This window comes from Corvus cornix, chromosome 10 (genome assembly GCF_000738735.6).
Source record: "Corvus cornix cornix isolate S_Up_H32 chromosome 10, ASM73873v5, whole genome shotgun sequence".
NCBI lineage: Eukaryota > Metazoa > Chordata > Aves > Passeriformes > Corvidae > Corvus > Corvus cornix.
In genome coordinates, this window is record NC_046340.1 from 15,131,526 (window position 1) to 15,156,515 (window position 24,990).

General features: G+C 39.3%; 2 protein-coding genes across 12 annotated transcripts in view; one reads left to right on the forward strand and one right to left on the reverse strand.

Moving 5' to 3' along the window:
• FAM189A1 (family with sequence similarity 189 member A1) overlaps nt 1-24,990 on the forward strand; it is a 109,955-nt gene that overhangs the window by 71,301 nt on the left and 13,664 nt on the right. For 2 of the 9 annotated variants that reach the window (XM_039557445.1, XM_010390797.4), the window contains exons 6-13: nt 1,227-1,289; nt 3,894-4,054; nt 4,465-4,600; nt 8,901-8,976; nt 9,641-10,231; nt 14,167-14,241; nt 14,900-15,228; nt 15,632-16,225. In XM_039557445.1, coding sequence (XP_039413379.1) covers nt 1,227-1,289; nt 3,894-4,054; nt 4,465-4,600; nt 8,901-8,976; nt 9,641-10,231; nt 14,167-14,241; nt 14,900-15,228; nt 15,632-15,817 — 1,617 coding nt within the window. In that variant the 3' untranslated portion in view covers nt 15,818-16,225. Of the gene's footprint in view, nt 1-1,226; nt 1,290-3,893; nt 4,055-4,464; nt 4,601-8,900; nt 8,977-9,640; nt 10,232-14,166; nt 14,242-14,899; nt 15,229-15,631; nt 16,226-24,561; nt 24,740-24,990 lie in introns of those variants that run through there. The other 7 variants (XM_039557446.1, XM_039557449.1, XM_039557450.1 and 4 more) reach the window with 5 other exon arrangements.
• The window catches only part of APBA2 (amyloid beta precursor protein binding family A member 2), a 90,735-nt gene continuing 82,787 nt past the window's right edge, over nt 17,043-24,990 (reverse strand). For all 3 annotated transcript variants that reach the window (XM_010390805.3, XM_039557444.1, XM_039557443.1), the window contains 2 exons: nt 20,042-20,182; nt 17,043-18,555 (listed from right to left, as the gene is read on the reverse strand). In XM_010390805.3, coding sequence (XP_010389107.2) covers nt 18,484-18,555; nt 20,042-20,182 — 213 coding nt within the window. In that variant the 3' untranslated portion in view covers nt 17,043-18,483. The remainder of the gene's footprint in view (nt 18,556-20,041; nt 20,183-24,990) is intronic.

Here is a 24,990-nt window from a genome sequence, read left to right on the forward strand (position 1 = left end):
TCTTCTGGAAGTAGAGTACTTCTAGCATTTGTGCTTCTAATTCTCTGCTTCCTAACAACTTGCTGCTGGTGCCATGGCAAACTTCTGTATTAAATGCAGGTCCAAGGAGTGGGTACAAAACCACAGTGTTTTATTCTTCCCTCATAACTGCAGGCAAAAATTAAGTCCTCACTATGACGGCTGTTTAAATTGGGCTGTTCAATCCAAGTCAGACATTGCCAATGAAAACACACCACATTCTGTGTGCAGTGCGTGCTCTGTGTTGCACGTCCCTTTAGCACAAGCTCCAATCTGTGTAATGCCCATTCAGTATTAGACATGTTTCACACACTAAAAGTAAGGCCACGGATGAGGTAACACCTGTGTCAGTGTAATAGTTTGAATGCCAAGCTTCAAGAATAAGGTCAGCTGCTTCCTAAAAGCAGAGCATGAATTCTAGATCTGTATTTCACTGCCTGTCAGATTTCTGAAAGCTCCCAGCATCCAGTAGCTCCAGGAGCACAACAGAAATGGTTGAGTCTCTTGGATTTCCAGAGCCATGGGCTTTCTCTTTATTTCTAGTAAATATGTTTGAAGTATCTATTGATAGCTACAAACTTTTGTTAAGCTTTTAATGCAGTTTGTGTATTTAGCATTTACCAGTGATGCTATGTGCTGTTTATCTTCGTCTGCAACCATTTTCTGTCTGTTGTTTCTGCAATGGCCAATAGTTTAATCCCATGGCTGGCTGGGAGACCCACTGTGTGAGCTGTAGTTTTTGACATGATACTGAGTGCAACTTGATCTTGTTTATCCTGGTGACTAAACAGGTCACCTCCATTTTCTGCTTGGCAGTTCTTGTTGTTGCCTGTCCTACTTGCCATCAGCATATTGAGACTGATTATTTGATAACAGCTGTCTTCTAATACCAAAAATGTGTCTGTGTGAAAGTATTTGTCAGTGTTTCTTCAGTTTTCTCAGCTGTTTGCATTTTATTACTGTCTTTTATTAACCTATGAAATTTTTATTAAGCCTTTGCTGAAACCCTGCTAGACTTCACTATTTGAGACTATTGAAGATTTTTAAAATACATTTTCCTGTAGAAAGAATAAGGTTTTGCAGGCTAGCAGAGTAGTGTGGAATAAAATATGACTTAATTCCCACTTAGTAGCTTTCAATTGTTTTTTCAAGGATGTCTGTTCTTTGTGGTAATCCCTTATATTTGCTATTGTTTCATTTCCTGCTAGTTTCCCTCTTACAGCGTTTTTCACTTTAATTTCTGTGCCTTCCAGCAGGATGATATCACACAGGTAAACTGTTGTTTATAAACACCCCCCAAACATGTGCATTTTCATGTCCATTCTGCTGCTCGTTGTCAAGTGTTGGTCACAGTTCGTTGCCATGGTTTGTATTCCCAGATCTTGAAAGGGACGCAGATAATTCTGCTGTTCAACTGAACTGCATCCAAGCATTAGGTCTTCTCCTCCTGGAACCACAGCCCCTTCTGCCCTGTGTAAAACCTCTCCTTTCTGTCATGTCCCACAAAGTGTGTGCTGATGGTTCACCTGCTGTAAAAATGCCGTGTGTTTAATTGCCCTGTTCTGACAGTGGTAAGAGTATCACTCCCAATATGTGGCTGAATGGATCCAGCTCTGGGGAAGTCCAGGACTGAGGCAATGGAGCTACAAGTTCTCTGGTGCAAACCAAAGCTCAGGGTCCATGGCAGTATATGGAAGTCTGGGAGAAGGTCAAGGAAGCTCTAAACTAAAATTGTTCTGTTTCCAGACTGTAAAAATGACCCAAATTATCAACTCTTTTAGGGAAATGAGTGCAGTCCTGAGTTTGGTGGAGTCAGTGTACAAAATATGACCCAGAGCATTCAGATATTTGTGTTCATTATGATAAATGTTTACAGGTTTTAGGTAATTATGTTGAAGTTTTTCTTGCTTCCTTTTTTCCCTGAAAGATTCTTTCATGTATTTCTGATGGTAGCAGACAGATGATTGCTGACGATTGCATCGCTTAGGGCAGAAGTTAGGAGTTTAATGGTGAATATTAATGTAATGTTGCACTTTGGGAAATGGCTGTCGAAAGATCAGATGAGTTTACACCAAAGTAAAGAAAGTATTTTTTTTCTCTAAGCCAAATAGAGAAATGTCTGACAGTACTTGGTATAACAGCATCCCACCTCACGTGGAAGATGAAAGAGCATCAGACACTTCACATAAGGAAGAATAAATCAAACTGATGCCATGTCTTTGTTTCTAAAATGTGCCATGAGTAGAACACAATGGCTGAAAGTTCTTGGTTGGCTGTAGGATGTAACGAAATAACACATTCTGCAGGGGAGGTTCTTTATTAGTAGTTACATGTGGAAATATCTCTGGAGAGCTGGTCAGTGAGCAGCGAATACTTTATTTTCACAAACAGTTGATATTGGTCCTCCTGACCCTCTGCTGTGCTATATTATTACAGCTCTCACCTTTGAAACAACATACATAGAGGGAGTTTAATAGAACTAAGATGTAACTCAAGCTTTATAATACCAAAGACCAGTATAATGTAATTTAATGTAAATTCAGCAGAAGTACATAAAATTAAACTTGAAAAAGTGGTAAATATAGAACTGTGATATTAAAAATGAAGGTAATTTACTTTCTATTTGCTGTATCTCCTAAGCATAAACATCTTCCCTTTTATTTTATTGCTTCCCAAATCTTTATCGTGGATTTAAACAAACAGTAATGAAATGAGCCTACAGTGCGAATATATATGTTGTCTTGTTCCAGTATAAAAAAAGAAATGTGCCTTCAGCAAAGTTTCTTAGCTGGCTTGTTTTAAAAGGCAGGAGCTAAAGATCAAGTCATCCGCTGATCCAAGAAAAGTAATATGATAGCAGAAGCTTCCCTGGAGAAAAAAAAGTTCTGTGATTTTGGATTGTCTTTTGGTCTCCTTTCATCCATGGGGACCAAAATGAGCCAGGTGTGGGTTGTGGGATCTGCAGCATGGTCCATATTTGGTCTTGAATTAGTTTAGGCCTTTCCCAGAACACTTTTTAGTGTTTCTGATAGCAATGGGTATTGGAATATTCTTTAAATCCTTGCTCTGCTGGCAGCTGATGAGGTTCCTGTCACAAATGTTGACGTAGTTCTCAGTGTTATTACTTTTTATTGTGCAGTGTAGTTATTGTCTTTTGCGTTTTGAGATGGAATAAATGTTTTTCTTACTTTCATACCAGTACTTATAACCTTTATACCACATTTAAGTGCCTGTATCACCAAGCCACAAACAATTATTAAGAATATTTTGTTTTACAAGAATAATAAAGAATAGTTATAAATGGCCCCTTCATTGGAAGTGAAAAATGGGTGGGATATTTCCAGTTGTTTTATTCAAAACATAATGACTATGTGGTAACCTATTTCTAGTTAGTTTTATTTGGGGTTGTTTTGGGGATTGGCATTGGGGTTTTTCTTCTGTGTAAGCGCGAGGCAGTTCAGATTGGAAACAAAAACATGCAAATAGTTATTTTAGTAGTTATATCTGTTGTTCATCAGTTATTAAAATACAGCTGATTATGTGGGGCTATGATAAAATCATATACAATGTAGAAATATTTCTTGAAAAGCCGTTAAATTCTAAATGTCTGTGTCCTTCATCCTAAGAGTGACTGACTTGGAGGCTCATGGCCTCTCTGTCTTTAGGAAAACCTTTTGTTGTGTTTTGGCAATCTGACTCACCCTCCTCACTGATCACACGTATTCTTATGCTCCCAGACATGCCTTTTCATTTCAGTTTGGATATTAGTGAATTTGATATTGGTCAGGGTTGCTAATATTGACCTTTTACTAAAATTGTTAATATTGCTGATCATGTTTCTACCATCTGAAGGAACTTTACCTGTTCATTTTCAGTTTCTGCCACAGAGGCCACATTCTGCCAATCCTGACTGCATGACTCCGCATGGAACTGTCCTGCACCAAACCTTGGATTTTGATGAGTTCATCCCACCAATCCCCCCCCCACCCTACTACCCACCGGAATACACCTGCACACCCGGGGGGGAGGCACAGAGGTGATTCTCCTTCCCTGTTGTTGCAGTCAGCACTTGGTTCTGAGCTGTGCACTAAGAAGCTCTTTCAAACACTACAAAGCCAAATAATGTCCTTCACTTACATTAGGCTTTCTTCCAGAGAGATTACATCCGGGTTTTTGTTAGGCTAATTATATGTATTAATTTGGAGTAGTGAAGGACATTAATGATGGCAAAACAGGCTGGTAAAGATGGCTGGCATCCTAAATAAAAAACAGTTGTTAAAGCTACCCTGTGAACGGGGGCTTCATTTTGGATGTCTGTTCATTTCTTGAATGTAATTCTTTGTAGTGTATTGGCTTTGACTTCAGAGAAGTCTTTACATCACTGTGGTGTAGGTAATAAATTCAATGCTATTTCTCAATTGTTTTCTTGTTTATGTTTTTATATAGAGGTCTCCATTTGGACTTCCCTCATTCCCCATTTGGTGCTTTATATGAAGTAACCATTAATAGCCCAGGAATGCTGTATCCAAGTGAGCTGCCCCCTCCTTATGAGGCAGTGATTGGAGAGATGCCTGCCAGTCAGGTAAGGGAGGCCAAAGGAAATTATTTATGTGGTATTCAAATTTTCATGGTGCAAAACAATTCTAGATAAATTTTGAGGGACAACCATTAGAAAATACTTACATTTTTTAATGACATTTTCCAGATCATTTTCTTTATAAGGGTTTAACCAACAAATTTTACTTCCTATGAAACAGCAGTGAGTAGTTCTCTATTGCTTAACCTTCTGATTGTTACAGTTTTCAGTTACCAGCTTCTGCTGTTATGTGGCAAGAAACTGTTACTCCTGAGAGTGCAGAACACCTGTATCCTGAACTTACAGAAAGGATCCAGTGTACTTGAGACAAATATTTACATTACACTTTTTGCCTTATTCTGTACTGTACAGTATCAACTGAGTTAAAACTGGAATTACAATGTGTCTGCATGTACCCCCAGAGCTGATTTGAGCATTTGCTTGAAGGCATTTGTGGTAATTGAATCACCTGTCACAATACTTAAAATTGCTTTTAGAAGCTCTAATTTCTTGCAGGCTTCGGTAAAAACTCCAGGAGTCAAACATTCTAGGTATTGTTTATCAGTTGTTAATAGCACACTGTGGAAATGCTTGTGTTCAGGTTGCCAAGTTGCACCCACATTACAGAGGGGACTACTTGCCTTTCCCCAAAATACAACATTGAAATGTTTCCTAGTGACTTTTTTTGCACTGAGGGAAGCCAGAATTGAAACCATAAACCTAAAGAAATGATACAAATTTTTGCTATTATACACAAGAAGATTATTAAGATAATTAATGAGACAAGTGTCTGAGAAAAAAGAATGTTGAAATGCAGAACCTCCAACAAAAATGCAATGAAATCTGTCCAAGTTATGCCTAACTTTGCAGTTTCTGTGACTGACAAAGCAGCTTCTGACACTTTTCTAATCTTTGCCTTGTAATATACCCTTCACCTGACACAACAGACAGGCCAAACATTGCATTACTTTTGATTTATTTGGCTATAATAAAATGAATCAGTATAAACTGCTTGTGAGTGAAGTTCTTTGCTGAACAGCAAAATTGGAGTTTTTGAGGCCATCTCCTAGAATATTTTTTATCCAAGTTCCATCCTTTTTCCTTTGCAGTAACTCAGATGAACCTGCAAGCCTTGGAGAAGTTGATATTTTTCAGTGATAAAAAACATGGGCAAACGTGATATGAATCGTGCATGGTTTGGGGGGAAAGAGAAGGCTCCTATCTGTGATAAGAGTTCATATGTGGTACTAAGTAAGGATTAGTAAAGTGTCTGTTTTTAGTAAAGCACAAAATCATTTTGAGCACTGTTGTAATTGGGACTGTTCTTGGTGTGAGCATCAACATGCAGCAGCACAATAGCACCAGCATGTAACAAAAATACAATTTAACAAGATGAGATTTAAAGCTGCAAAGTCACGCTCTTGCAAGAAGATCTCAGCTTTAATAAGTAGATGTATTCACTGTTAATTTTTGGCATCTGGGGTCAGTTTCAGCACTTTGCTTGTTCACCTCCGGCCACCTGAGTTCCAGAGGTGTTTGTTCTAGCCACAAGTGAAAATTTTAATTTCTAATGGTGATAATTATATAGTTTCTTACCAGGAGTGAGTTTATATGAACCTGGTAGTTGCTTGGTTCAGAGAGCTTGTAATAGGCTCTGTATCTCAGCCCTGAAGCTCACTGGCAGGGATAACCAAAGCCTACAGTGACACTGTAGCCACAGACTTTTCTTGACAACAAAAGCCTTCATGTATTTTTTGCAATTACTGTCCCAGTTGAGCCATAAATGGAGAATGGAGCCAAAGTCTTAAGACAGTTTTGGGCCTACAAGAACAAAATGGAGACCTGAGTTCTTACGTGCTGCAAATGCTCCCATAGAGCACAGTACAGTATGAACTGAAATAATGAGATTTATAAATCCCTCAAAGGCAGGCTTGGCAGTGGAAATCATGGTAGGGATTTAGCTACAAAAGTGCTTCTGGGAACCATTATGTAATAATGTCATAATTGTAAAACCTTTTACTGTGCATCAAGCAATAGGTTTTACTTGTTTTTAAATGGATTGAGGTCCTTAGAATTTTATTAAATTGTACCAAATTAGACTCGATATTTCATGCATTTTATGGGCAACAAATGTCAGTGCTAATTTAAGTAGTTGCATCCATGTAAAAATTGCTGTTGTCATCTGTACTGATTAGGAATTCCCATCTCACGACTATAAAAAAAGTGGTTTTCACACTGTTTTCCATGCAGAGTATTGACTGGTATATAGACAAGAACAAACAGATCAGGGTTCTGGGTGAACTAAATCAATGACTGTTTTTTATAAGGTTTTCTAACCTGTAGGCTGTGCAGGCTTGTTAAAAGTACAGGTTTTCTTTCTTTTTCCTATTGATGGCTTAGTGACTGTCTGAGGATGTGGAATTCAATAAGGTGGTGTTACCCTTGGCTGTGCAGGAACCTGCATGAAACCATGTGCTGTTCCTGTGTGAGCCAAAACTCTGACCTGGCTTCAGAATTGTCAGTGTTACCTCCCACAATTAAAACCCTGGTTCTCCTTCCCCGAGGCAAGAAGGTTAATCAATTCCAAATGCATATAAAATACATTCAGCAATTATTCAGAGACAATGTAGAGTGTCAATAAATGTTTCAGCACAAATGTTCAGCAGATATTTTCCAGTCAGTGATTAAGAAATTAAGTCAGTGATTATGAAAGCACCTAGATTAAGATTTTAAGAATGCCCCTAGAATCCCTAGATTTTTAAAAAGAAACAAACACTGTTAAAACATTATATTGTGTCTTCCAAAATGTAGTCAGTCAGAAGTTTCTACAACAACAAAGAGCATTTATGAACGTGTCTTACTTTTCTAGTTTGTTCCCAGAACTTCCACAGTTAGATCCCAGGAACAATCTGTGACTTAGAGTGACACCACATTTTACTTTTTACCACAGCTGTGATACTCTGCTACAATAAAGATCCATTAACAAATTTCCAAGGGAATTGTTTAAAAATATGAGTGATTTCACTTTTGCTTCCCACTCCTAACCATCTCTTGCTGAGTTAAGGTACTTCTGGTACTGTTCTTTTTTTGGAGTTGTATTTGCTAACCCTTAAAATAATTTTTAAAAACTAAATGTGTATCAGAAGTTTCCTGGTCACTTGATCATAGTAGGGTATGGATAGATTGATAAAAAAAGATAAAACAGTGAGCACAGTAAATTATGCACATACATGTGTGCTTTAATCTACAGTGGCATGTGAAATGGAAGCTCTTTGCCTGATAGCTTCAGACTAATTGTGTCACATCAAATTTTTTAGAAGGCCAGACGCAGATTAAGCGCTTGACAAAAAGGTTTGCACAGAGGTGCCTGATGCTGATTTCTAGACTGTCACCAACCATAATAAGCTCTACTAGTTAATTATGGCCCTACAGACAGAAGCTGATATGATGCTTTCTGCTCAAGATGGTATCATTCTCATTCCTTTCAACCTTTTTAATATTTTTTCTCATTTATTATTACCAGCTATTTATTGGAATAATTTTTTAATAATCACGTTCCCAAAGAACTGCTAAAAATCTATTGATACTGGCAACAAGGTCCAATCCAAAGTCTATTCAAATCAGTAGAAAGAAAATTTCCTAAATTTCAGGTGTCTATGGATCCAGTCTTTCAAGCAGGAATGATTCTGTATTTTGTTCACATGATTCTCAAAAGTGAATCCATCCCTTCAGAAAAAAGGGTTATTTTACTCAGCAATCTCAACAGGCTGGAGAGCACTCTGCATCAACACCTTGGTTGGCAATGATGTTACAGTGCTTCAAAACACATTAGGAATTAACATCGTCACAAATAACCAAAGGAAAATATTGCTCTTGTGCTTGTTTTTGTGGTTTCTGGTTTTCTCTCTCCTATTTTAGGGTGATGCAATGTGGTGAACAAAGAAAAGCATAATATGAGAAACACAGACTGTGGAAACAGAGGTTGCTTGGACTAAAACCATTGGTTTTAACCATTGTAGCCATGAAGTTTAGTAACTTGAGCATGCAGCCCCAAGTGCCTGTGAATTCAAGATGAATGTACCTTGTAGATTCTGGAAAAATGAAAAATTTCATTATGCTCCTTTGCCCTGCATTTGCTCCTGACCCAAAGACGTCATAAAAATACTTTAAATAGCTTTCAATCTGAATAGCAGCTCAAATGAAAGTGACTCAGCACTGTCAGGTGTGTCCTTCAGATCCTGAGCACTATACTTTGTTTTGGTAAGTCACAGGTTAATGAGCTCTTTCATTCCAAATGTTCATTTAGGTCACTGGTGCTGCTCAGCAAGTGTCGGAATCAAGTCTAGGGGAGAGGAACACGACCCCAGATTTCAGCACACAAGGTGATGCGGCTTTGCATTTGTCTCCTTGAAGATGGAGTAGGAGTTTTGAGTGGACTTTCCCTTCCCTTCTGCCCTTCCTAATGGAGAAAGGAGCATTTGCATTCAGGGTATTCATGGCAAGAAGAACCTTTTTGCAGTCAGATCCTGTGGGTGGAAATGCAGAGGAGAGTTTTGCTAGACAAAGCAAGCTCTAGTTAAGCCCTTTGAGGCGGATCTGGTGACTGTCTCTTTGAAGAGTCCTGCACATTCCTTGCAGCTTGTTTCTCACTGTCAGCAACCATGCGTGGCTTCCTGATAGTCCCCACACTCCTTCTCCAAAGAGTAGTTTTCTCCGTGGCTTCCAGGAGCCTGAATAGGAAGCTTGCTGTTTGAAGCACAGATGTTGGGAATGCAAGTAGATGAGTAGCAGTACAGAGCCTGTTTATTTCAAGTTGAAAAGTCAGTATCAAGAACAGCACAAAAATGTCTTTGCTGAAGGACACCAGAAAGAAGTAAACTACTTCTGTGTTTTTTGCTTTGGCATTCTTCATATGAGAGTTTTTGAGTACTTATTGATATATGTGCAGATTACTAAATTTAAATCAGTATACAGAACATGGGGAGGGAGAGGATTGGGGAGGGGGGCAAGAAGTTTTTATTTTTCTCTGAAATTCTTGTTTTGCAGTTTCTGTTGAGAGCACCTCTTTGATGGTCTCTGGGGCTGTTGATATCCCAGACCGTAGCTACTCCTCTGAAGATCTTTGTTCGCTGGAAGTTCAAGGATCTCTCCACTCTGCAGATCTTTCTCCCTACTGCATAACCCCCAAGGGGGCTGCAGACCTGAGCTGCAGTGCCCTGGATTGCCACACTCACTGCAGGTTTCACAGAACTCGCTCAGAGGGCTTTCCTGATGAGGGTGACAGTTCCCACAGCCCAGCCTCTACAGACAGGTCTCAAGGACAGGAAAAGAACTGTACCCATGGCAGACCCTTGGACTGTTCCTCAGGGAATTGCAGCCCCTCAGAAAGAGAACTGCAGAGTTCTGCTCAAGAGAGCAGTGCAACGCTGCCTTTGAAGCAAAAGAAAACCTGCTGTGTGGACTTTAGCCAGCCTCCTGCCCCTTTCCAGACCCCTCCCTGTTTTGGGCCTGCAAATACTTCATCGTGTGCAAGTGGCCACGAGGCTGCTGTCCAGCAGCAGCACATTGCAAAACACCCAGCCTCAAACATCGTCCGATCCAGCAGTGCCCCCGTGTCCTGTTCATCTGCCACTGAAGGTAGGTGTGGGACCACAGGGCAGCAAATGTAGAGCAAATTAGTAGTATTGATGTATGCAGCAATTGGTGCTGCTGGAAATTATATGCAGTGTTCCAAAGAGGGTTGTCTTAGGTGTGAAGGCTTTAGCTCTGTGCATATTTTCTAAATTTGAAAATTTTTAAGAATGGAAATGGGAAAATTGACAGAGTGAAATTAATTTTGGCTTTTCTCTATTTCACCATTTTTTCTGCACTGCTCAGAGAACCATGTGTTGAGTAGCTGTTTCCACCTCTCTATTACTGTTCTACTGAGAGGCTAAACTAAGAAGTGCAGTGGTAGCTGGGGTTTATTTAGGAAAGTAATACTGGAGCTGTCATGCTTGTCATACAGCAGGTTGTGTTTCCTCAAGGTGACACTGACATTGACAGTATTGGGGCACGTCAGAGGCAGTCACTGTGACTAGTGGCAACTTGGGGTGTATGGTGAAAAGGTTTGAAGGACAAAGAAATGAACATGAGGCACATGACAAGATGATAAATTAAAAGGAAAGCTTTTGGCTGCTGTGGGTAAGTGTCTTCTGCTATGAATCTCCTTTCAGAAAAGTAGGGAAGACATGAGAAGATGAACAGTGTATCTTCGTAAAAATCTGCTTGTTAGTGAAAAAGAAAGGGTTGACTTAGTAGAGAATAATAGCAGGAATGTAGAACTGTCTAAATCACTTGAAAAGGGAGGTTTTACAAAAGGATCTAAGCTGTTCAGAGAGATTCAGAAGTGGCTGGAGAAGTGCCACCTGGAGAAGTGGCTTGAAAGTAAAGATTAAAAGCTTTTTAAGATGTCGTGGATTGTGCTGCTACAAGATCTGTTCACTGGGCTTTCAAAGGGATCTAGAGGAAGAATCATGTGTCTAGCTCAGCAAAAAGAGACAAAATATTGAAATAACTGGTTTCATTTAGGATGATGTTTTGGTTCTGTTACACTTCTTGCATCTTTATAAATTTCAGAGACTTCATACTTAGCTCAATAATTGAATGTCTTTTACCTTTAGAAATGTAGCCTCTGGGCCAGGAAAAGTGAATCTTTAATCTAGAAGTCTGCATTTATTTTATGACATTTACTCTGCTAGGACATACGTGCTATGAAGCTGCTATGCAGAGAGTAAGTAGGAATTTCTGAATCCTTTCTGCTGTGTGAAAGACAAGAACAACAACCCTTTCTCTTCTGGATCAGGCTCTGCAACTTTCCAGAACTGTGCTCCATATGCTCCCTGAGCAGTGTTTGCTATGGGCAGCCATATCCACGTGTTCCAGCTGGCTCTGGACACCTGGTGGAACAGATGCTCTGACCTCTTTTTTAATGTCCTAAGTACATTCATCATCTCTTCTGGAAAAGTGGCACTCTGGGACACGAGTTAGACATTACTGACACGTAACTGGGCTTAGCAAAGATGGAGTAAAGAGGCAGAGAAGGTTCTAGAGATACTGATACACAGTGGGGGGGGGGTGGAGCAAGAGCTGTGACTTGGAGGGGCTGGGTGCTGCCCTACTTTGCCATTTTTTGCTGCCTACAGAAGACACTTCATAATGAAATCCTTAAGGGAAGGATTGAGTTGAGTCTCTAGTTGAGCCTAGATCAATTTCTTCATGCATATGTTTGGCAAACTAGTTTGCAGAATTTTACTCTGTGGAGATTTACATTGCATCCCCTTCCTCTACTTCTTGTTGAACCTGATTTGAAAATCGTATGTAGGTTAGAAGCAGCCCAATTCTAGTAACACATTCTGGCTGTTTGTAGCAGCCCTGAGGCATATTTTTCCTAAGCTGTGACAAACAGCTGAAGTTCTTCACAGTCTTTGTAACATTAAAAAGGCATTTGAACTGGATTTTTCATGGCTGGCTGTTGATATTGACTGCAGGATTTTCAAATATATCTATGGAGTTGAATAATAGGCAAAGATAAAGGTAACCAACTGAGCTCCCTCAACCAACACACAAGAAAAGTCCTTTGGGTTTTTTTCAGTAACATACACCTACTTTTTTAAAATTGTCTTTGAGGAAAAGAACTGGTCAAGTGGACTTGACTATATGAAAGAGCTGTAAGTCCATATTGTTAATACTAATAACTGTGGATTTTGGAGAGCTGAGACTGGAGGAGCTCTAGCCATGTTCACAAAAGGAAAAATATGGTGGTCAGATTGTAGCTGGGGCTTGGGTTTGTCTTAAGACACTGTCTTTCAACTTTAGGAAAAAAATTACTAATTTATCTTCTGACTCACCTCCCTATACAAGCCAATGTGAAGAGATTCAGAAGCACAGCCTTGACATTTACTGTGTAGATTTTTGTGAAATGGGTTTTGAATGTTACTGTGAGTGCACTGCCCATAGTTTGGAACATAAATTATTTGACATAGGGATGTTCCATATGTGCAATGGGACAGTAACACAACAGCAGTGAGATCTGAAAGGCCAATAAAACACAATTCATTTGCTTCAAGCACATCTTGACCTGATGGGGTCTATATGGTATAGTCAAATAATTCTCCCATTAAACCTTTAATGCTGAAAGTGAACTTTTTTTGTTTTGAAATACCTGTCATTCCTAGTGGAGAAATTATAAATGAAGGTTCAGTTTAATAGGTGCCTTTATAGTCACTGTGTACTGTCTGAACAACATAAAAATGTGGGTTCACATACTGCTGTCAGACATAGTTCCCTCCTAAAAAGAATTACTTAAAAGTTAATAGTTAGCACATTTTTTCTGTCTTTTCCCTGTAAAGTTTATCATGGCAAAGGCGGACAAAATCAACTCCTAGCACAGATGTTTATTACAATAAACTTAATTTATAGTCAGCTATGACAGAATATGTGGCTATATCAGTTAAGTGCCAGAGTGATTATTGTAGTGTTTGTGTTCAGATAATTCAGGGTCATGTCCAGTGGTGTAGCTTTGACTTGCTGCAAGTACATTAAACAGTTTAGTAATGGATGGGAAGACAGAACCTCTGAAGTGTCTCTTAATAACCATGCCATTATTCATGTGCTGCAGTACTTAAGCATAATAGAGCAAATTAAAGACAGAATAGAAGCTGTCTCTCTTAATTTCTTGCAGATTTTCTATGTTTGTAGCATCTTACATTTGTTTCCTTCATTTAATTATTCACTCTACCAGAGAGGATTATGCCAGCTTTTCATTATAAACTGTCCCTGGAGATATGTAAGAAAACCTCTCCTAAGCTACCTAGAAGTTCAAAACCATTTTCAATCTTGGAAATGAATGCAAACAACCAAATGTGAAGGTTTATTCCATCTTGTCACAAATGAAAAAGACTGCAGTAGTAGTTACTGTAGAGTGTGATCTCATCATCACTGATCCTTGTGCTGGAATCCCAGAAACTGTCATTAGATGGCAGCTGTGTCCAAAGCTGTTTGTAGATGCTTCATAACCACTTGTTATTGATTGGCTGCCCAGGTACCACCGTGCTCACCTACCCATTAATTCAAACAGTGGTATATTACATTTGTACTGAAAATAATGAGAATATATTAAAGAAAGGAGGTAGAAGTATTAAATAAAATGCTGGTTTTGTAGAAACAAGAGGGATTAATCTTTCTTGGTTTTCCCATTTTCTAATATAAACTCTGTCCACCCAGGAAGGTCCGAAGTATGCCTCTGTAGGGAGCTTCCCATAGCTTCAACACTTAGGCCTGAAATATTTAGGAGTACAGAGGAAACCATAGAACAGGAGCTCTGTCTTCCTATTTGAATCTGTGTAACAACTCATAGGACATTTCTGGGTGTAGTAGCTTCTCTTTATGAATGGACTTCTTGAAAGCAAGATTTCTTCTGAGTAGTTTCATTCTGTAAAGGAGATAATAAAAGGTTCCAGTGTATTTTTCCTTGCTTTGGGCAGAGGACAGCAGGGGTTGACTTTGCTCTTTCTGTCTGCCTTTGGTTAAAGGTGATAATTGTGCCTGGACTCCTGTGTGCAGCCAGTGCCAAGATGCAGGATTATTTCCAGCTACAGGAGAAACAGGTGAGAATTGGTTTTCTAAAGCAGGAGATGGGTTTCCTTCTTTTCTTTTAAAAATAATGAAAAGTTTCTGATAGAGAAAAGAGCTTTAAAAAATCTGGGGCAGAAAAGTCAGTTAACAGCATATATGTATGGTATACAATGCTGATGGAACCTGCCTTGCATGAAAATAAGTGCTGTGAATTAGGTCCTCTGGTTTAGATCGGCATTTTTGCTTTCTCTGTGTTTCTTGCTAATCTCTTTTGCATATAATTTCCAAGGCCTAGAAATAGGCAGAACTTTAGTCTTAAATTTGGGGGGAGGGGCTGGGCCTAAAACTTTACAAGTTACATGTAATATAGAGTAGTTTCTTATCATTAATGTCAGCTGAAGTCCTTGAAGGTGGAGGTAACAAAAATGTCTGCTTTGTGAAGTATTTTAATTACCCACCCACTCATTCTCAAGGCAGTCCTCCTTGGTCATGGGAAAGTCTTACTCCTGACCCTGGTTAAAATTACCCACTCTGTAGTGTTTCCTTGACTCCATGTTTTTGCTGCTCATCAAACAGACATTTTACGACAAAGTAAAACTTTGTGACAATATTTGTTTCGCCTTTCTTTTCTTTTCTCTTTTTCTTTTTTTAAACTATTACTTTAAAGATATTCTTCCCCCCTTTTTTTAGTTCCTGTTTCTGGTTCTCATACGGCTGCCTCTGCTTGCCAGCATTCTTTGAGCAGTTTCCTACCAATTGGAAAACAGAGGGATACAAGGAAAATTGATCTGCACCTAAAGCCAAATGCTTTTCACACAGTCTCAAAAGAGCGGCCACACTCCTTAGTGGACCTTAAGGCCTATAAAGACACTAAAATTTTAGTGGCAAAATTTTTGGAACATTCAAACTGTAATCTCCCTCCAGAAGTACGTCACGTAGTGAACAGCATACGGTCAGTCATTAAATCTGATGAGAGACACATGGAAGAAGCCATCTTCAGTGCCAATATCATTGACCAGGTAGGCCACTGATGTTCTAAAGATGTGTCCAGTGTCCATAGACAAATACCTTATTTAGATGTTTTTACAGTTTAAGTTCTTCAGACAATTCCTACTGAAGTTCTTTTATAGTAACATGGCTTTAGTAAGAAATAATTTGTATTTATTGGGCAGCAATGCATTTTACACTGCAGTTCAGACAGAAAACCTGGCTGTGCTTTCCACCAGGTGCCTGGTCCTGAGCCCTGAGCAGCTGGAAGGACAGAAGCAGGAGGGCTTCTGGAGGGTTGTACCTCCTTTGGAAGTGTTTCAGTGTTAAACAGCTTAAATGAAATACTATTCGGAGACTGAACCTTTTAAATGAGAACTTTTCTTACCCTGTTTTCCCCATTTTTTCCTTCTTCACTCCTGCCTTTTTTCCCAGGTAATTACGAGTTCCCAGCAGAATGTGAACAGCTGCAGAAAGCGGCTCCAGGAAGATCTGCACCTGCAGAGCTGTGGTGCTCTGAGCTCCCCCGCTGCCCTCGTGCGCCGGCCCCGGCTCGGCCGTGGTTTGGAGCGGGAGAGGCCGCACAGTTTAATCGGAGTGTGCCGGGAGACCATCCTTTGAGAATATTCACAGGTATGTCATTCCAGCAGAGACAGTTATGGAAGAAACCAGGACTGGGAGAAATACAAGTAGTGGATGACTTTAAAAGGAAAAAGTGTCTTCCTTTGGAATTCCACTTTTTTCCCCACAGCAGGATGAGAACACCTGTTTTTCTGAATGTAAATTTCAGCCTCGATTTTTGCAAAATTTTCATAGATTTATTAGTTAAGTCATAAGAAGTGTTTTCCCAACCAGAAATGAGTTTATTTCACTGTACTTACAGAAATGCTACTGATGCTGCACAGCATTTCTTGAAAACCATTGCAAACCCACCAGAGACTGGCTGTACAACTTCAAAGTTGTATTTATTTAATGTACCTCAAAGTGTTTTAACTATCATCAGTGTTTTAATAAAAAGTATTTCTGGACTTTGCCTTTTCAACAACTGATTTGGATACAAACATAAAGGTGATTTATACACATACACAGTGCTGCTTCTAATCCATTCTTCCAGTGTCTTTTATTCCAGACTAACTGATCTGTCCAATTAAAACTGCTCACCCCTCCCAATCCTGCCCTTTCAAACTCCACTACTGGCTGCAGTGTGGTTCCTTCCTGCTTTGTTCTGAATGCTCATGAGTTCGTTCCTGCAGTAGTGTGAGCTACCAAGAACTGATGTTAAAGTTCTCTGCAGTGTGTGACCAAAAGATGCATTGGAACACAACTGAAAATCTGCATTTCCAAAAAGCGTCTTTCACAAACTTTTTACCAACACCAACTGATAGGAAGTTAGAGGAATTTTTATCTAGCAGAACCTTGTATGTTTTCAAAAAGAATTGTTACTCCAATTCATAGTTTTGACAATTTTATTACTAAAACATGTTATGTGGTTCTGCTGTGTTTATGATGTATTTAACGTTAAATCGAAAAGTAAATATTGACACTGATTTCATTACCAGCATAAACACAGGTCTGCCAGCAACATCTTCCAGTGCAAGCTTCATCCTGGCTCTCTCAGAGGAAACTGGAAAGGCCTTAAACAGAAGGTTCTCATAAAGAACCTACCACAGGTTGATGTTTCGGGGTTTTAAATTTTTGCAGCAGTGCTTGTCAGTAGCCTTAGTTTCCATTTGAGGTTTAATCATGTACTGGTTTCATTTGTGTCACTCTGAGCTGGGCAGACATCCTGTGAAAAGGTCACAAAGGAACGTAGCTGAAGATGGGTAGTTTAAGTTTTACAGAATCATCCATTTTTTAATGTATTTTAATTATAGCATGCTTCTGTATTGATGTGAAGTTACAGTGACATCCAGTGGCAACAAGGTATGCTGATTGAAAGCTTCTACTCTAAAGATCATAATGATACACAAATTCCTAATTCAAGAGAATATTTCCTTCTAAAAAAATAATCTGTGACCTTTGCAACTGCACTTAGATGAAGAATTAAATGATTTTCTACTTGGAAATTTTTACTATGTAAAGTTACACAACAAACAAAATAAGCAAGCTTTCTTATTTCAGATTTATTAGTGATAGGTTAATTCTTTCCTAAGGTCAGTTGCATGCAACACACTACTCCTTTGAAGTACAGGCATCTAAAGCTCTTTAGTTACTGCATGGTAAGGCTTCTTAAGTCACAGTGTATTTTCTTCAAGGCCTTGGCCGAAAGAAAAAAATTAGACAAAGTTACACCAGTTAACATTTATCTCATAAGGAATACAACTTTACTACTAGGCTCTTTATCTACACACACTCTAATACTGCTGATGGTGCTAGGATATTTGTCAAAACAATTTACATTCAGAACACATTGCCTTAGGAATAAGAATGCTTTATAAAAGACAGAAACAGGTAAGCATGGCTTTCCCATTTTGAGCTAATATGAACAAAAAGGTAATATGCAAAAATTAAAGAAAAAAAACCCCAGCCCAACACATACATCACACAACCTGTGCAATAAGTTATTCATGAAATAACTCTGTTAAATCATAAAAATCACAAGCATTAAAAATAAATATGTATCTAAATAAATATTTTGATTTTAATCTTGTGGCAATTATTCTTTATTTAGCATATGAAACACTTGTTACATGTTTATGTTCACACCTTGCCAAACAGGTTACACTTGTCATAACAATATCAAGTACTACAGTGGTTTTCTTTACAGTAGAATCTAAAAGTTTGAACTGCACACATTCCTTTCCACTGAAATACCATCGATTCAGCACCAGTTTTTAAATTATGCAAAGTCATCAGTATTGGACCACTTTATGGGACTGGGATTTTTTTTTTAACTTGAGGCAGCCAGAACTTTCTCTAATTGCTTCTCTTTGCCGTTTCCTGCAGTCTCATTCATCAAATATTCACATTCACTGTGTTATCAAACAAGACAGACATACATCACTCCACATAAAGGTTACAAATAAATATGTTTTAAGTTCTATGAGAAAAGAGTTTAGAAGATGTTCAAAATACTTAAATGTTTACAAAGATTTTTCTCAGTGATTATTGTCCTTGACCATCCTTCTCAACACTTCCTGTCAAAGAAATAGAAAGGAAGGAGAGAAAAGGCAGAGACACCTGTCTGTTCCTTGTTCTGGGGTCCTCAGGTCAGCTTCCGAGCCTTTCATTCATACAAAATACAAAATTCTTTTCAGCTATGACAGCTTCAGCTTGGATGGAAGATGTTAGATGTAGAGAGGGGTCTCTTGACCTGTTAGAAGCCTGAACATGGCAGCTGGCATGGTCTTCATGTGAATCTGTCAATTGATTGCACAGAAATTAATAGAGCTGGTACTAGTTTAAAATAATCCATAAGGCCCCATCTGTCTCTCCCTGTGGTCAAAGTGCATTTTTTTGTCCTGCCTTCCATAGATGTGTTTCTAGAGTTTCTCGGTCAAAGTTCTCTAGTTTTAAGATGTTGGTTTGCCGTCTTTGCTTTTTTTCATGTTGGTTGGGGTTTTTTGTTCGTTTTTCTTTTGTTTTTTAATTATTAATGACAATTACATCATGTGACATCATATAGTTTTAAAAGCCACTTAAAACACTTGCTATTTTACACCCTACTCCAATTACAGAAAAATTTACAGACATTAAATAAGAAGTAGCACAAACCTCTCTGCAAATTCATTCTGCTGTTCTGGTATTAACTGAACTTAGATTTGTATTCTATCTTCCTTCCCTGTGGGAATATAACTTCATATGTATTTTCACCTAATTACAGTAGGATCCTCTGAACACAAAGCTTGGACTCTATCACCTGATATTTAAATGCCAATCAGGAGTTTGGTGGAATAGTTTCTCTCATGGCTACTGTACTTAAATTCCTTCATCACAGAGGACTGGGCCTTCAGTCCCCAGTGCCAGAGGGATTTTACAGACTAACAGGGTCCAAGGCTCAGGTAACCAGGGTTCCACCATAACTGTATTTACAGCTCTAAGTACCTATTGGACAACACAAGAGGAAGGAAGGAAAACTTTACTAACTGATAACACAGACCCTCACCAGCTGCCTTGGTATCTTCTCTTCATGCTGTAAAGAAAAGTTTCATGCTGTATTCCTATGTTATGTGAGAAGTTACATAGCAAAGAGAGACCATAAAGGCATGGGGGGCTATAGGAATGTACAGCTTTGCTCCTGACAAACTGCACATACTCTATTACAATTTTTCAAGTATCATTTTCCAGAAGGAAACCAGCTGTCTTTGATTTTGAACTAGTGGGAGATCTGGCCAGGGTTCTGTATTAGACTACCATTAAACTCAGGAAGGATTTTGAAAAACTGGAGGAACTTGCTTATTTATTGCTGATTTCTCTAGAAGTACTGGAGAAAGGTGTCTTAACTTATTCCCAAGGTAAGTTGGAAATTAAATTATTAAAATGTATATCAATTTGCATCTCTCAGACCTTTGAATAGTAATTCATTTCTATGGCAGATGCTGTGGTGATAAGCCAAGAGACATTTTCACAGCCAACATGCCTGAGTGATTTGTTCCTTTAATCACCTGGTTTAATTCAGACAGTAGGTTGAAGGTACAGAATTATGCCAGGAACTCTTGCAAATGAATGTGAAAATGCAGTGAATGTGCATCATTAATTGTTAAAAAAATTTCTGTTAATTGCTTCTTATTAGTGCCAAACTCACTTTACTAAAGTGGTAGTTTCAATGCTGTGTTGACACTCTTTTCAACTGAAACATACATTTTTTCAAGTATTTTACTTCCTTGATAAAGACTGTTTCCTTACCTCTCCCACTGAATTAGACAATGCTTGTACTATCTTCTCATGAGCAGTAGCCACGACGCTCTGCCCGTTGATCTCGATAATCCGATGCCCTACTCTTACCCCTCCCCTCTCCGCTATTCCACCTCGCATCAAGCTGCAAATCTGCCAAGAGAAAACAAAGTTTAGTGAAGTTTAGAAATATCATAATGTAGCACTTACTGGGATTTTATGTGTAATAATGAGTGGTGACACTGTAAGGATTCAAGAAGATGCTTGTTGAAAGTATTAATCAATGAGTTTTTAAATGGTGGTTTAGTGGTTTGTTAGAGAGGGGGTTTTTTCTGAAATTTCTGCCTATTACAATTTTCATTTTCAGTCTCCAACTGGGAACGTAAAAATATCTATCACAGTGACACAGTAGTAGCCACCATGCAAAAGTAGAGATGGGGGAAGAGAGAAGTTTTATCTACTGTTGGAACACAACTTCTTTCCTGTGCCTTGCAGAAGGGAAGTGGGCTTGCTCTCCAGGGTCACAGCTTTCCTCCACGTTGTTCAGTGCTGCTGGCCACAGGGAGCTCGGGATGAAGAAGGCAAGTTAGGCAACTCTTCTTTAACTGGCAGCTAAGCTTCCAGTAAAGAACTAGGCACAAGTTTTGAATATTATTACCTCTACAATAGGGTAATAATTCTAGAAGAAGAACTACATTCAGCAGACATAGTCCCAGCAGACACTGCTACCTAAAGTATTCTGAGATTGCAACATGCGTAGAGTCCAGGCAGCAAGAGATACCTCAATCCAGTGTGGGGAATTTAAAAGAATGTTTCCTCCTTAGCAACAGTATCTGTGCTGCAACAGGATCCTCCCTGGCAGACTAGACAGCTGTGCATTAGATAGAAATTTTTGGTAAATTGTTTCAAAAGACTGAGCCCATGCATCACATAAGGCAGATAATGTATATCTCGAATCTCTGGAACCAAGTAGAGTTTAGCAGTGCTGGGATTTACCTTTTGTTTGTCAGAAAAACCTGTTCTTGGAGGAAAACAAATGAGTGCTGGAGCATCAGATAATGGCTGTTTCTGCAGTTACTGTCAATGGATAGAATGATATGCCAAGAATCATTATTTGCTGCAATCTGGTCATTTGCTCAGAGCTAAATACAAGTATGATAAGATGTGGCTTGTGTCCCAGTGAGTTTGTTATCTAATTCAGAAGCACAGTATGTGGGGAGACGGCCAGTCTGGAATGCATTGAAAGTAAAACATTGTCTATGGTTGCCTGAAATCTTTTCCTGTATGGCACTAGCAGCTACCTTTAAACTCCTCTCCACAAATAATATTGCTATAAAAAAAGAAATCCCTTCTCACTTGAGGTTCAGACTGTTTGATATGAGGAGTGAGCATATATAGTTATTCTTTGTTTATAAAAGGCCTTTATCAGCCTTCATAAAAAGAACCAAAACCAACACACTCCTCCTGCAGTGAGATTTATCTTCTACCATGCTCTCACCAGTGGCTGAGTGCTACCTACTGTGGTCCTTAAAGTATTTCTGATGGGCTTCAATGGAAAGAGGCACTATCACTTCACAGAATTGTGTCTTGAATTTCAGTCACGTACAATATACTGTTTTGCAGGTAGTCTACCTTCTAATCATACAGCTGACCAGATAAGTTGTACTACACAGATCTCTTTTACAGAAAGCTTCTCAGTTCAACTCACTGTTAGAATAAGTTTGCTCCTTGCTCTTGGGGAGCAGTAATCAGAAAGGACAAAAAGCAACATGTACCAAAAGAAACCCGGTAAATATATTTTTCATGGTGTAAAGGAAAATAGACAGTACAGCCAGCTGAAGTAAAAGCTTTTGGAGCGAATGGAAATGTGATCCCTCACCCACCAGCATAAAGGAAAAGATAATGGCTTGCATATCTATCCAGAGTAGGTTTCATTGTTTGGCTCTCAATGCACTTTTAGCACTTCTAATACCATCAGTGAGCTTCTTCTTTCTAACAGCCCCAGACACAGAAAGTGGTCTTTTCATTCAGGAATCTCTCTCCAGGGAAGGCAGGCAGCTTCCTTTTTGTGAGCATTAAGTGTTTTAATGAGGTAAAAAGAGAAGCAGACATAGAGGATGAGTGGCTCTGCCCAGCTCCCAGACCCTGGTAAGCCAGAGGCAGAGCACACAGAGAAAAAAATATTCTGCATTTACAGCACACATTTTGTGGCTCCTTTATTTGCAAGGGCTGTCTCAAAGCAGCCTTAAGAGTTTTGTCTCCAGCCAGTGGAGCTATGGCAGATGAGGCTAGCAAGTGTAAGCTGAGCAGTACCTCTAAATAAATATGATTTTATTCCGCCAGGACTCTTTAACCTGTTGTATTTGTTGAACATGGCAACAGCTGTAATATTATTAGATAAAGCAAGACAGATCAGCTTCTTGTAAGCAAGAGTCTGTATTCTATTGACTCTGTAAAGTGAAGGGGAAAAAAAGAAAAAAAAAAGGTGTAAACCACACTGGTTCAATCCACTCAGCTGTGACAGGTTTGCAATGTCTCAGACATGCTGCAGCACATCAGATGTGAAACTTCAGTAGCGTTACAATCAGTTTTATTGCAACTGTCCATCGAGTAGCAAAGCATTAAGGATAAAATAGTACCAGATAAACTGTTTATTCTGTGTAAATGCCCTAATCATAACCTATTAAAACCAGATTTCTGCACATCTAACTTTTATATTATGCTTTTGAAACCCTGTAAATTTTTTTGCCAGTTTAAATGACAATAAAAGGCAGGGAAGAAAGAATTAAATATTCTGTAAAGCTTTACTGTATTTTTAGATTGCTTGTGCTAGGCTAGGGACAAGGTAGATAGACTTCTCAGAGAAAGCACTTGAGATCTAGACTGAGAAGTGGTGCTTTATCAGCAGTAAAAATATAACTGGTAATACATGGATTTTTTCATAATCTAGAAAATAATGTGATATATAAGGACCACTTGTATTTAAATAACATCATTTTAAAAGAACTGTAGCACAATGACTTTCAGAAGGTGGCTGATAGGTCACCTAATGCTCACCTCCCCATCACACAACATTCATACTTGTTACATACATATGCACAACATCCCTTTTTTTCACCTGCAGCAGTGCAGTGTCTGCATGTGCCTGATACCCTGTGCAGGCAAACCCCTGCAGACAGCGCTTCTGTGTGGCCAGGTTGTTTATGGGCTATTCCCTACTATATAATGGCTGTACATCCTGCACCGATGAGATAGGCAGGGTGAAAAGGAGCCACTGCAAAGCTGCTATCAGGATGCACAGAAATTAAGTCCCAGCTGCACAGATAATGAGATAATGGCCTACCAGAAAGAGACATTTAATTGTATCTGTCTTGACAAGCCATTTATTTCTTTGCTGTGCTAATGCTGAGCCAACAAAGAATAACAATATTGTTTCTGGATCCTATCATAATTTGTAACAATTGCTGGCAATTACAAAACTACTTTTAAAGAGTACAGTGTCAAACTACCAGAGAGACATATTTTGCAGTCATATTTTCAAATGTTGAGGGAGAGTTTTTCAGAAGAAGGGATTTTACAGGCCCAGAGGTTTGTCTCCATAGCAGCCTAACAAAAGATGTTAATCTCTGCTTTTTGTTCGCCGGCTTTCATATTCAAACAGACTTTTCATAAATGAAATGCATTGCAAAGCTTTTTTTTTTTCCTATATGAAAAGGATTTTTATGCTGAATTTGGTGAACTTTTTATTTGATGTCATCTGAATGTTGCTCATGTAACTGGGAGGAATGATGATCTGCCAGTGTGGTGACAAATGGCCAGTAGATGGAGGGAGCACACTGTGACAGAAACAACCAGAGCCTGCAGAATTTACTAAACCAAGGCTCCAGTCGTGTAGGAGATTATTAGCTGGGACAAGACAAATTGTCACACAGACTCCCTGTCCGTGTGATGCTCCTAATCCACCTTGGCCTGATTCTTTTCCCCAGCCCTGATCCCACCCCCACCAAAGCTGTGAATGGGCTCCTGAAGACTTGATAATCACACCCCAGTGATGCTTACAGGTCCTTAAATGTGTTCCCTTCTTTTGATCATAGCACCAGTGGAACATACAAGATTTACAAAGGTGAGCAATTAGGAAAGAGATCAGTGCCTCAAACAGGGTGCCCTCTGTGAGATCAGGTAAAACCAGATGCTGGGATAGGGATCGCTTTGGAGTGCATCTAGCTGGACCAGGGCATGCAGCAGTGTCCTTTACACCATGTGTCATCTTAGGTAGGGACTAAGTTAAACTTTGGTAGAGTAGTAACTGAGAGATGGCCAGGAGAGCTGAACAGCCACTCCTGAGCCATCTGTTTGCTGACGTGCAGGAAGACCCATGAACCACATCATACAGTTACCTGCTGCTCTTCCAAGGATGGCAAACAGAAATCTGGAAACTTCAATCAACGCATTTCACAGAACAGGGGACAGAGCCCACAGTCCTTTGTGATGTGGTTTTCTGTGTGAGCAGCCTGATTATTTTTTTTTCCTAGACTGGAGGAAGAGGAAATGGTGATGGTCCTGCACTACAGCCAGTCTCTAATGCTAGTGTCAGCCCCCAGAAAGGCCAGTGGCTACCTGAGCTAGTTGTGTGGGAGTTTGCTTTGGAAAGGTGTCAGAGAACGGCTTGGGAAGGAAGAACTGCAAGAGGAGGACCCTGAGCTGCCTGGGGTAAGTGTTCCCTGCCACATTTGTTCTTCTCTTTGCTGCTGTTACTACAGGGAAGCTGCAGCACACAGAGAAGGGGTACCTGGGCCAAAACCTATACAATTTCTTTGTACTGAGAAGTTTAGTTTTTATAAGAGTTTAGTTTTAATAAGAGGAGTTCACAATTACATTCCCTTGCCTACTATCATATGATCCACATAAATTATGCACAGCAGAAGAAAAATTAAAAGTCTTAGTGAGCATGTCATGAAATT